This window comes from Chrysoperla carnea, chromosome 1, assembly GCF_905475395.1.
Source record: "Chrysoperla carnea chromosome 1, inChrCarn1.1, whole genome shotgun sequence".
Classification (NCBI taxonomy): Eukaryota; Metazoa; Arthropoda; class Insecta; order Neuroptera; family Chrysopidae; genus Chrysoperla; species Chrysoperla carnea.
Genome location: NC_058337.1, coordinates 118,693,562 through 118,705,882, shown reverse-complemented (window position 1 = coordinate 118,705,882; position 12,321 = coordinate 118,693,562). Strand labels below are relative to the sequence as shown.

General features: G+C 27.8%; 1 protein-coding gene across 1 annotated transcript in view; it reads left to right on the top strand.

Annotated features, from left to right (window-relative positions):
* The window catches only part of LOC123305729 (T-cell leukemia homeobox protein 3), an 83,024-nt gene extending 74,594 nt beyond the window's left edge, over positions 1–8,430 (top strand). Inside the window, exon 3 of the mRNA XM_044887529.1 lies at positions 8,109–8,430. Coding sequence (XP_044743464.1) covers positions 8,109–8,328 — 220 coding nt within the window. The 3' untranslated portion in view covers positions 8,329–8,430. The remainder of the gene's footprint in view (positions 1–8,108) is intronic.
* Positions 8,431–12,321: the final 3,891 nt, after the last annotated feature.

Below are 12,321 nucleotides of genomic sequence, written 5' to 3'. Positions count from 1 at the left end.
TAAATTTTTTTAAATGATAAAACATAAAATTTAACAAAAAATACAAATTGACAAATTATAAAAATATTTTTGCATTTGCTCAAAATTCATAGGCAGCTGAATCAACTGAAAAATTTTTAGTTTCCATGGTGACCTTGATGAAAATGATCGGTTTTGGTGTCGCTTTTTTTTTTGGTTTTACCTCCAAACCAGGAAACAAATTAGAAGGATATCGTGCGGTAAGGAACATAGTTCCAAAATGATGACATTTCTTAATGTTTTTGATTATTATTTTGAAAAACTATTAATTAATTTTTAAGAGCGTCTAATTAACGGTCAAAGAAACAAAACTGAGATCTTCAACTTGATATTTGAATGAAATAAGTAAGAAAACTTTAAATTTTTAATTTTTTTCAAAATAAACCGAAACCGTCTTTAAACCGAAAAAGGTAAAAAAAAAAAACTTAATAAAAACGTAATTCAACTTTTTCCTTGTTCAAATTTTATCGAAAATAAATAATATACCTCGTTGTATTCCATTTAGCTTTGTTTATTTTGTTACTAGGCTACATATAATATGGTAGAAAACTTATTCGAAAATTCTTGTGATTGAATATTTGGAAATTTGATTAAGTATAGGTATATAGAAATTTAATTTACGTGTATTCAATAGAAATGTAATATTTACGTAATAGCATGATGCTTAATATATTTAAACTACATTAGATAATAACGATTATGTCAAGATCTACCCACAAACTGTAATATTATACCTTTTATAACACCCACAAACGACCCCATTCAGAGACTATCCATATTACAATTTGAGTTTATACTCAATTATACTCTGTTCCACTAAAATATTGTATTCATTTGAGTAGAGATATTCTCAGTTTAGTAGGTATGTTATACCAATTGTAAACTATTTCGTTAGCCATGTAAAATATATAAAATAAGAAAAGTTTTTATGGACGTTCTTATATATGAAACAAAGAGCGAATGTGTACGGTGTGTTATGGTGTGCTATCATTATGTGTTACAAAATTATGAAACAAAATGTACTTTGTTTTAAATTCTTGAGTACTTTTTGTTTAACTCAAAGTCCCACATGATATTTTTTATAGCTTTTGCTATATTAACATATTATATCCCATAACATATGAAAACTGTACACTTCAATAGATAATTGTACTTCTCTACTATTTTTATTTAAAATAATAAAAAGAATTATACACATCAAACATCAAACCCGGATTCCATAGATATCCGGTCAAGGACGCTGCCTTTTTGTCGGTACTTTCTTTTTTTCCATTGGCTTATGTAGAGAAACTCGCTTATTATATTCCGAATGTTTGCGCTAAGCACTATTCTAAGAAGCTCTATTTACCAGCTAACTGAGAAACGTTAAAATGCCCAATGAAATTTCAAAGAATCTAATCTATCAACTATTACAGTATCTTACATCTATTTGTATGTTACCAAGTGTACAATTTAGTTATAAATGTTACCATGGTAACCGCGTGTAGTTTAATTAACGTGTTAATTAATTATGAAAGCTTTATTGTATCAACACCTCACAATATAATACATACATAATATAACTAGGGACCTACATTACCGACTCTATACAATATACATATACATAGCTCTAAAATATACCTCCCACTCCAATCCCCACTCCTCTCTTCTATATTATAACATCGAAGTATAAATAGACCTCGTTAACACATCCATGTAACACCTCTTTCCTACCACCATTATTGTGCACAGAGCTCGGTAGCTCCACATCTATAAAGATAACATCCATACCTACCTAAAGAGGGTTTGTAATAAAGAGTGGTATGATGTGATAGGGTAGGTACAGATGCTTACAATAAACTAAACTATATAACAGATTAGTTTTAAACATTAAACAGTTTTGTTTAAGTTATGTTTATAAAATTATATTTTGACATGTTTAATAAATATTATTTTATAATTTAATAGTTGGTAGTATGTGTGTGTTTTAATTTTTAGTAATTTTTATTTTTTTTCGACATTAAAGTGAATTAAAATCATCTTGTGATTAAAGCTCATATTTTCATAATTTCAACTATGTTTGCTGAAGCCAAATATCTAATTTCGTATAATTTATAGCTAATGAAACCGAAAACCAATAAGGTCTACCTGTGAATTAGGAAAAAGTACATAAGATATCTAAGAAGGACACACGATCGAAACGAATTATATTTCGATACCTATTAAGTATTAAATAACAGGCATAATGAAAAATATTAACAACAACGTTTGAAAGTGATTAACCGAAAAATAATTGTTCCAAAATAAATAATCATACGGTAATTATTAATTTTTATTTAAAAAGATTAAATTAATGAAACAAATAACAAGAACCCAAGATGAATTATTTGCTAGTGCACTTGACTCCAGTCAAAGGTTACACGGGTTCGTATCTAGCTGAGGTGACTAATAAATACCTAACGAAAAATTTCTTGATGATAAAATTGGTATCCTTTTTTTTGGAGGATTTAAGTCAGTAATTTCTGTTCTTAAACAGCTCCAAACGGTTCATGGAACAGTGGCTGGGTATGTGCCAATCTTCTTTCAATATCACAAGGGACCCTATGGTCTAAGTGTGTCCCACCCCAGGACAGCCACTCCAATCTAACCTTACCTAAGTCAGTATTATGACCTAGAAATTTCAAGAAATCGATTTTTTTTCTCTTATTTTTAAAGGCTAGACCCATACGAATATGTTCTTCATTCGGATTTTTCGAAATTAGAATTATTTTCGGAGATAGAGCGGTTTTTCTGGTAACAAAGTTCGAATTGATCGCTCTATACTGCGAGCTTCTGTTGTTTCAAAAAAGGCAAAGCAGTTCGGTTATAAGAAATAACTTTTCGAGACTTTTTTCATTGCATATAAAGAAGAAGAAAGCCCAATATTTGGATCTGGGAGTGCCGATTAATCCAAAAGGAGTTATATTATCATCAGAGTTATTCTGCCGGAATTGTCTCCTAAACTTAAAACTTTTTCTTGAAACTATATTTTTTGAGGTGGTTGACACGATATCTCAAGCTCAACTCGACCAATTCCTGTGAAATTTGGTGTTAATCTTATTTATTAATCTCTCTATTGTCCGAACCTTTCATTTAAAAATTTTCCATTTTGAGAATTTTTTTAAAATTCGAAAAGTTTTATTTTTTCTATTTTTTTGGATGTCGTTTCGGATCATTACAAGGGCTGAAATCGTGTCAACCATGGTTCCGTGTTTGTTTTTTTTTTTTTGTAGCCCACACTTCATCGGCTTATAATTCGTAGAATTTTTAATATATTTTATCTTATTTATTATATTTTAAAATGCCAATAAATAAGTATCAAATGAAAAAGCGCTACAAAAATGTTTTTCATTTGTTTATAATCTTAGTTTGAAAAATGCCTACAATTTAAGCTTCTAGACCAGAATACCCCCTTTAGTATTGAAAAATCCAAAGAAATTTTCCTATTCAAATTGCAATACATTTAATAAGAAATAAAAATTAATAATGCCTCTACATTTGATAAGATTGAAAGAATTTTGTGTATTTTCGATAAAAAAAAACTAACATATCTTTATTTATTTATTTATTTTCATCAAAAACACCTAATTTACATATAAATTTACTTCTCACAGTCAATGTTCTTCGGAATGAGACAGACCTTCACGAATCAAAAAATTTACATGGATGTATATTTGATGAGCCTTTTAAAAATATATATATTATAATATATTAATGAGTTCACAAATAAATTTAATTTTTATTCAATATTGATTGAGTCATTAAATACAAATTTTATGATTCAACTTCTTTATTGTTTTTTGTCGAACGATCATAAAATTTTTTAATAACTTATTAACAGGCTTTATATTTAACCCACCAGACCATTATGTAATTCGGTAGTCTTGAATTATAATATGATGTTAATAAAAAGAAAAAAGTAGCCTTACACATCACCGAATCATCGATCGATCAGCTATTATTAAATAGTTAATTTTAAAGTTTTATTTTATTTTATGTATTTTTTTTAGATCAATAAAATTTATTAGATTGTCGGTAAAATGTTTTATTGAAGTAAAAAAGAGTTTTATATCTTTATTAATTACAAATTAATTTCTTTTACTAATAGATTTTATATTTTCGTTGAAGATCAATTAAAAGTCAAAAAAATAAATTTACAAGTTTGAATCAGAAATTTTGTTACCGAAATGTGAAGGTTGATTAGTTTTTTTTTCCGGTTACAATTAAATATTTTGAAGCAGGTTAGATGTCTTGTTTTTCAAGAATTATATCGCAATCGTATAATCGTAAAGCTGAAAATTTTGAGTCTGCAACGTAGTATAATTTAAAGTATTGATTTGTGTATATTTTCCCGTAAAAAAAAATTAATTAAAATACCATTTTGTAAAACCAGGAATCGGAAGTGTGATCAGTGACTCCAAAAACCGTATATTTACATAATAATGCAATTTTGGATCAGCGAGCCAAATAACCCAACGAGAGGGGTAGTATATTGAAATTTTGACTTACTATAATACTGATCAGCGACCCGGAAAACTCCCGAGTATACGATTCTGGCCCATTTTCTTGAATATTTTCAAGGTTTTAAAATTTTCAAAAATGATCTCAGAAATGGATTCTAAAGATTTTATAGCGGCAATAAGTTGTTGATGTAGATTTTGATATATGGACCTTCCTGAACTTTTTTTTTAAAAATTGGCCCGATAGATTGAGATACAAAAAAATTCTCTTTGAAATGCTAAAAAGGCACGACTACTAGTACCCATTATATATAAGCAACTCCAAAATCAAATCTTGTTGATAATAAACTAAAATTAAATAACAAAAATTATTACAAATTTACCTGATTTTTAAATGGTTTTATTTTTTTACATATAAGAACCGTATAAAATTGAAAATTTTGTCTAGATTATCGAATTAAATGGTATATGAATTGATGAAGGTTATTGGTTATAAATTGATCGTCAGATTTCGCATAAAATCTACCAGGTTATTTAAGAAAACCGACCGGTACGATTTAAACAAAAGTAATGAGATATATTTAAAAAAATCGTTTTATAATCGTACAGATTCAAAATATTACTCAAAACTTAATCTATAAAATAATTTTATTGTAGTGAATTAAGGTTCATTTGGTTTAGATTATATTTAGAGTTTAAGGGGTACTTTAACAACAGTAATGTCAACACATTACCGATGTCAATACTAAATGTAGTATAGTGAATTTATCAGCCAATCGGGAATATTAATAATAGTAGCTTAAAATGGTCTTATACCATCTATATTCACGTCCAAATATATCTACATATACATTATAGCATATACATGTGCTTTGATAATTACATTGTTATGTACTTCGATACAAATGGTTCCAAAAAATAGATCATATTTCATTATTAATGTAATAATTTTCGTGGGTAATAAATATATTAATGGATTAAATGCGGTAGTGTCCTGATGTTGAATTTGCTATATTACCCATAAAAATGTAAAACTAGACTTGATAACATAACAAAATTTGAAAGTGAAATTAAAATTGATTAAAAAACGAAGAAGTTATAAGCATTCAAAGATAGTTGCCCATCTCCTTTTAGCAAATCAAAGTTTTATATCTATTTTATATGTATCTCTATGGTTATATCGCACAATGATGTCACTAACCTATATCTGCTTCTTTGTTTTTTTTATGAATTTTACACATTCATATTTTACGAAATTCTAAAGATTTAAAAAAATCAACTTCACTGTTCTGTTCGTCTGTGAAAGTTTCTTCACCTGTAAACGGTTATTGCTGAAAATTATTGAGAATCTTGAATCAGTAAAGTTCATAGGATTCAAACTTCATAAAAAATTTGTTCTCGTCAATTTATCTTCGGTTATATGTACGATAATACATTGAAATAAAAATTTAAAACCTAAAATAAAAAGCGTGACTAATTAATTTCATCTCTATCGTTCTCTACTAATTATTTTCGAACACTGTGTATCTAAAGACTTCTTTACTACATTACATTTCAATAGCCACACTAATATTAGATAACTCCATTTAGCAATATTTCAACTATTCATGAAGATGATATTGAAATTAGGTCCCAATATATCTATCTAAAGTCTAAACATGTATATAACATTATCACTTGTGAATAGAATATCTATTATATTATATTATATTAAACATTATATATTATTTCGTTATAGGAGACCATTTCATATAGATACAGTCAATGACAAAATTATTTTTGGTTGAACAAACGAACTTGCTTTTTGCCATAATTAATGTTTAACATTTTTTCGAAAGTCATATTATTTTCAACTAATATGTAAATGTAAGCAAGCTTTTTGCGCTTTGATACTTTCGTATAGACGCATTCTTCCGCAGCCTTCGAGATTTATCCTGGATCATGTTAGAAGAAAATAATCAAATTACACCTTTTTATGACAGATTCCCTACTTTTATGTTATTTACATTGTAGAAACTAAAATTTATCAAAACTGCGTAATATACATGTCTTATTAATTTTGGACGGGAAATATATACATTTTATTATAAATGAATCCATTATGGGAAGTTTGAAATCATTTTGTACAAATAATTAGAACATATTCATTCTAAACCATTAGAAATGAAACTAAATAATTCATAAACATTTAGTTAAAATTTGGTAAAATCAATAAAGCTCAAATTGACATTGACTTATCAATAGGTATCGAAATATACTTTACAATAGAGAATTTGAATTCTCCGAATTTTACAAACAAAATAGATTAATTAAAATAGTGTCAGTCATATAGATACGAATCAATTTAATTTTAAAATAAAGTACAAACACAATCAAATTTCCATTAAAATGTATTTTCTACGTCGCTTCCACCATATTCCATAACATTTTTTTTGTTGTTAAATGGTGATAGCTGAAATTCAAATTTCTAGTTCAACAAGTGAAAACAAACAATTGACTGAATTAATTGTTGAAATACCATACATAGTCAGTTTTGATTTCTTTATCACATAACACATACATACATGTGACACATACATAACTGATATTCAAGTATGGTACATACTATAAAATTTTTGCCTAATGGCGCTCTCACGGGTAAACAGTGATGTTTACGAAAAAATGTTTCAAGCAAAAGTTGTTTATTTTTTGATAAGGAACAAAAAAAGTTTTTTACATTTAAACTTTTGTTCTATCTCTTACGGTTTACAAGATGGATCCTACGGACCCAAGACCCAATTGACCCATGATGCTCATTTACGAACTCGACCTCACATTTTACGTCCTGAGTACGCTGTAAAAATTTCAGCTCAATATCTTTTTTCGTTTTTGAGTTATCGTGTCCACAGACGGACGGACGGACGGACAACCGGAAATGGACTAATTAGGTGATTCTATGAACACTTATAGCAAAATTTTGTGCGTGTAAATCAATATTTTTAAGCGTTACAAACTTAGGACTAAACTTAGTATACCTTGCATATTACATATATGCATGGTATAATAAAAGCCAATCATAATTTTTTTCGCACAATTTTTAATCAAGGAAGATAAAAAAATCATTTTTTGAAAGGTGATATTTTGAGAAATTTTTAACTCATCCACAAATATTTCGTAAATGAAATCATATTTAAGCCACTATCCAAAAAACAAGATAAAATTCGTATTCAACCATACATGAAAGAAACGATAAATATACAGGGTGATTCATTTTAATCTATACATCTAAATATCTCGTTTTATAGTCGAGCAATCAAAAAATAACTTGCAGAGTTTGATGTGGGCATCATATTCTGACATCAGATTGGACTTAGTTCTTCGAGTTTCTTTAATAGCCAATTTAGATCTTAAACTGTAAAAGATACAATAAAAATTTAAATTAGAAAGTTGATTCTCATAAAATAACTAACAATTTTTGTCCAAAACATTTTTTCGAAAAACTTCAGCTTTCGGATGAATTCTTAAACGTTTGGTCTTCGAAAATCTACAAATATTCCTACAATGTCTTTGATTACAAAATCAAGCATGAAACCGTTTTTATTTGACTAATCAAATCTTTTTCTTTTATTACAGACGACAAACAGCCGAAGAACGAGAAGCTGAAAGACAAGCCGCCAATCGTTTAATGCTCTCTTTACAAGCGGAAGCATTAAGTAAAGGATACATACCAGATGCACAAGCACCACCAAATGCACCAGCAGATACAGCATTAAGTGCATTACAAAATTTACAACCATGGGCTGGACCATATTCAACTGCACCACAACCCACGCTAACAGATCCAATTTGTTGAAATAATTAAAGTTCTTTTTTGGATTTTCGTGTGTAAATAGTTTTTGTTAGCTTACGATATGATTGATGCGCGTTGTTTATGTGTTTCGATTGTGGATATAAAAAAAAACATGAACCTCACTTAAACACTTGACAGTTTTTTTTTTTTTATGTTTTAAATGTGATACAAAAAGACTTTTTTAATTTATTATTTAGAAAAATTTTATTTTAATTGCACATAAAAATAATTAATTAATTAGTAATACGATTTACAGGATGTCTCAGTAAAGCTTTTCTCTACTTTTAGGAGTGATGAATATTACTAAAAGGTTCTTCAGAGCTTAAGGTTGTACGATCATTTAAGCAATGAATATCTAATATTCAAGTCGCGCAAACGAAGCATTATAGTTCGTAAAATTTGAACAGTAAGACGAATTTGAATACGGCTTCCTTCGTGTGCAGCGATCTCAAAAACCCTCGAGTAACGAGTTTGGCCCGAATATATAACCGACCGATGATTTATAGAGTTGCAAAAGTAAAAAAGAGTAGCAATAAGAATTATTATAAAAAATTCCTTTCACTTTTAAAAGTTAAGAACAGTTTTCTCCGAGACATCATGTATTCAACGTTTTTTATAATTATGAAAAACCATTGTACTTTAAAAATTTTATAATAAAGACCTGATTTTTGTGGCAGTGATTTTCAAAATGTTTGTAATATAATATTTTAACACTTTTCCAAGTAATTATAAATAACTTCAGGAAAATTTTATTCGACTACTCATTAGGGATATAAAATATTTCCTTCAATGATTTTTGAATAAAATTATTCGTCAAGCACAAACCTAAATAATTTTAAAAAATTGATTCTTTACTCAGTATTTCAAGTGGTTTAAAATACATCTATCTAAAATCTTAGATATTTATTGTAACACTATACAACTCCCAAAATAAAGTCCAAGATTTCTAAGCTTTTTTTGTTAATTTGAAAGCTTCATGGAATTATCAACATTAGCAATAATCAGAATAACAAAAAAATTTGATGTTGAAGTGTTTTAAACCACTTTCAAACGGAGTTTAATTTCTGATAAAAAACGAACAATTTAATTTTGGTAAATGAAGCTGTTAACTTTGATAAAATTAACATCTTCGTTCCAATCTAATTTTTATCTGAATATTCTACAGATGGTAGAGTTTTGTAAACGATTGCAATATTGTATAAAAAAATAGTTGTAATTAGGCTCAATAAACTTTCATATTAAAAAAAAAAAAATGTGAAAAACACGTTTTCTTTAAAAAGTACTACTTATTTGACAAAAATGAATTATAAAACTTTATTAAAAACTGAATTTAAAAATAAATTTTACTAAATAGATTGTATAAATGTGTAGATAAAAAAAATATGATAAAACCAATTAACAAACCTGTTTTTCATATGAAAAATTAAACTTAAATGAAAGAGAAAAAACTGGTAAAAATTTGAAATACATAAGAAATTTTAAATAATAAAACAAATTATGTATACTGCTGTAAAATATTAAAAACAAAAATTGAAAATTATATTTAAAAAATTTTAGAAAAATAGTTCATAAATAATAAAAATTACACAATTTATTGACAAAAAAAAGAGAAAAATTAATTTTCATTTCGTAAACCAAATTTTTCAACTTATTTTTCAGGTAAATTGTATGATTGAAAAAAGTAAGTATAGAGTAGACTAAGTTGATTTCGAATCTAAAAAGGAAAATAGTGAATTAAATAGAATAATCGTAAGTATATTGCCGATTGCCAATTTGTATATTCATTTGTAACCTCGTAACTTTTTTTAAAGGCACAGGCATGTTAAACTTATAACACCCCTCTTTTTAGTCGGGGGTTAAGAACCTAAATATTACAACTCACATGTTCAATAATTTCTAATTTCTCTTTGCCAAAAATTCAAGTTTTATATTTTAGAACATCAGACGTAAATATCTCTGTAAATATTGAATTTTTATACCATGTATATATGAAATATACATAGTATTATAAGTTTAGTCCCAAGTTTGTAACGCCTAAAAATATTGATGCTACAAAAAAAAAAATTGGTATAGGTGTTCATAAAATCACCTAATTAATCCATTTCCGGTTGTCCGTCCGTCCGTCCGTCCGGCCGTCCGGCCGTCCGTCCGTCTGTGAACACGATTACTCAAAAACGAAAACAGATATCAAGTTGAAAATTTTACAGCGTGCTTAGGACATAAAAAGTGAGGTCAAGTTCGTAAATGAGCAACATGGGTCAATTGGGTCATGGGTCCGTAGTACCCATCTTGTAAACCGTTAGAGATAGAATAAAAGTTTAAATGTAAAAAATGTTCCTTACAAAAAAATAAACAACTTTTGTTTGAAACATTTTTTTGTAAACATCACTGTTTACCCACGAGGGCGTTAATTAGGTACAAATTTTATAGTATGTATTAATGTAGGAATATCAAAGTGAATATCTTTTGTTATTTACATGACGTCAAAAAAAAACAAACGATTGCGCATCAACACTTGCGCATTATATGAGAATATCAGTTAAATATGTCAGATATGTATGTATGTGAAATGTGACAGAGTTATCAACACTGCCTATACATGGTATTTCAACAATTAACTCAGTCAATTGTTTGTTTTCACTTGTTTAACCTTCAATTTAAAACTTCAAGTTTAAACTGTTCAATAGATCGAAAATTTTCGAGAAAAAATTTCTTGTGCCACTGACTGTATAGCAAATACAATAATTTTTTGTAATACCTCTTGCCTGGAGCATTGTGTACCATTCAACCGTTTTGACAATTTTCAAGCTTTGTTTTATAAAATTTTAATTCCCTTTTTCTACTGTTATAACTTGGCTTATACCACCCTGTATATGACGGCGGAGTGTTCATATAGTCTTTATCAACCAGCAAAGAGAAATTTAAAAAAATTTAAAAAAGCACTTTACAACTTGTCATAATCAAAAAATTACAATTCATATTATGAACCATGACGATAACAATAAAATGTAGCAAGTAACAAATTGGTCATCAATCAAATTCCCGTATAGAAGACAGTCACAGCCTCCTGCCCTTTTCGGATAATTAAATTAAAATACTTCCGACCAAATGTTAATTTTATTAACAAATACATTTTAACGCTATATATACAGTCAATATGTCTGCGAAACGTACTGTAAACTTCAAAACCTGTTACCAATGTAATGATTGTTTTATTCCAACTGTGAAATCCTTTAAAATTTAATTTTTGTTGAAATTTAATAGTCATGTAGGTTTGTTTCATTCAAAAGGGACCTATATGAAAATGATTTATGACATCAAATCAAGCCGTGTTTTCGTGTATAATCAACTTTTCCACAAGTTGAAAGCCTGATAGTTTTATAAGTTCGAGTACAATGACTTCCGAAATTTATCAAGAAATGAGATATAATATTATCGTGGATTCTGTGAATTCTTTACTTCCACTCATCAGAGAGTTTAAAAAGTATATAGTAAAGCACTGTGATCCGTGATTTCGTGATAAATATACAAAATAAACCATCCAGTTATTGAAACACAAAAAATATCTTGTATAATAACTAACAGAAAGATTTTATATAAATCGCCATTGGAGTAATTGTAGAAAACTGAAAAATCGGAGTGAACTTCCGAAGAGTCTCAGAGTTAGAGTCTGTGATTTTAAACTGTCACCGAAATTACCATATTGATAATTTCGATAAACCAAGTATGTAATCCTACTATGCTGAAAAGACTGACCCAAAATTAGTGGGTTTCAAAAAAAATTCCAATAAAATCGGATCAAATTTGTCTGTGTTATCAAAAAAATGAAATTTTTTAACTTTATGACGCCATCGAAATCCAAAAAATTTAATTCTGCTCTATCACATCCAAATTTTATCCAATTTTGATAAAACAAGTATTAAATCCTACTAAATTTGGGCCATACTTTTCAAATTTGTGATCAAAATTAATCTAGCTATCATAGGTTTCAAGAAT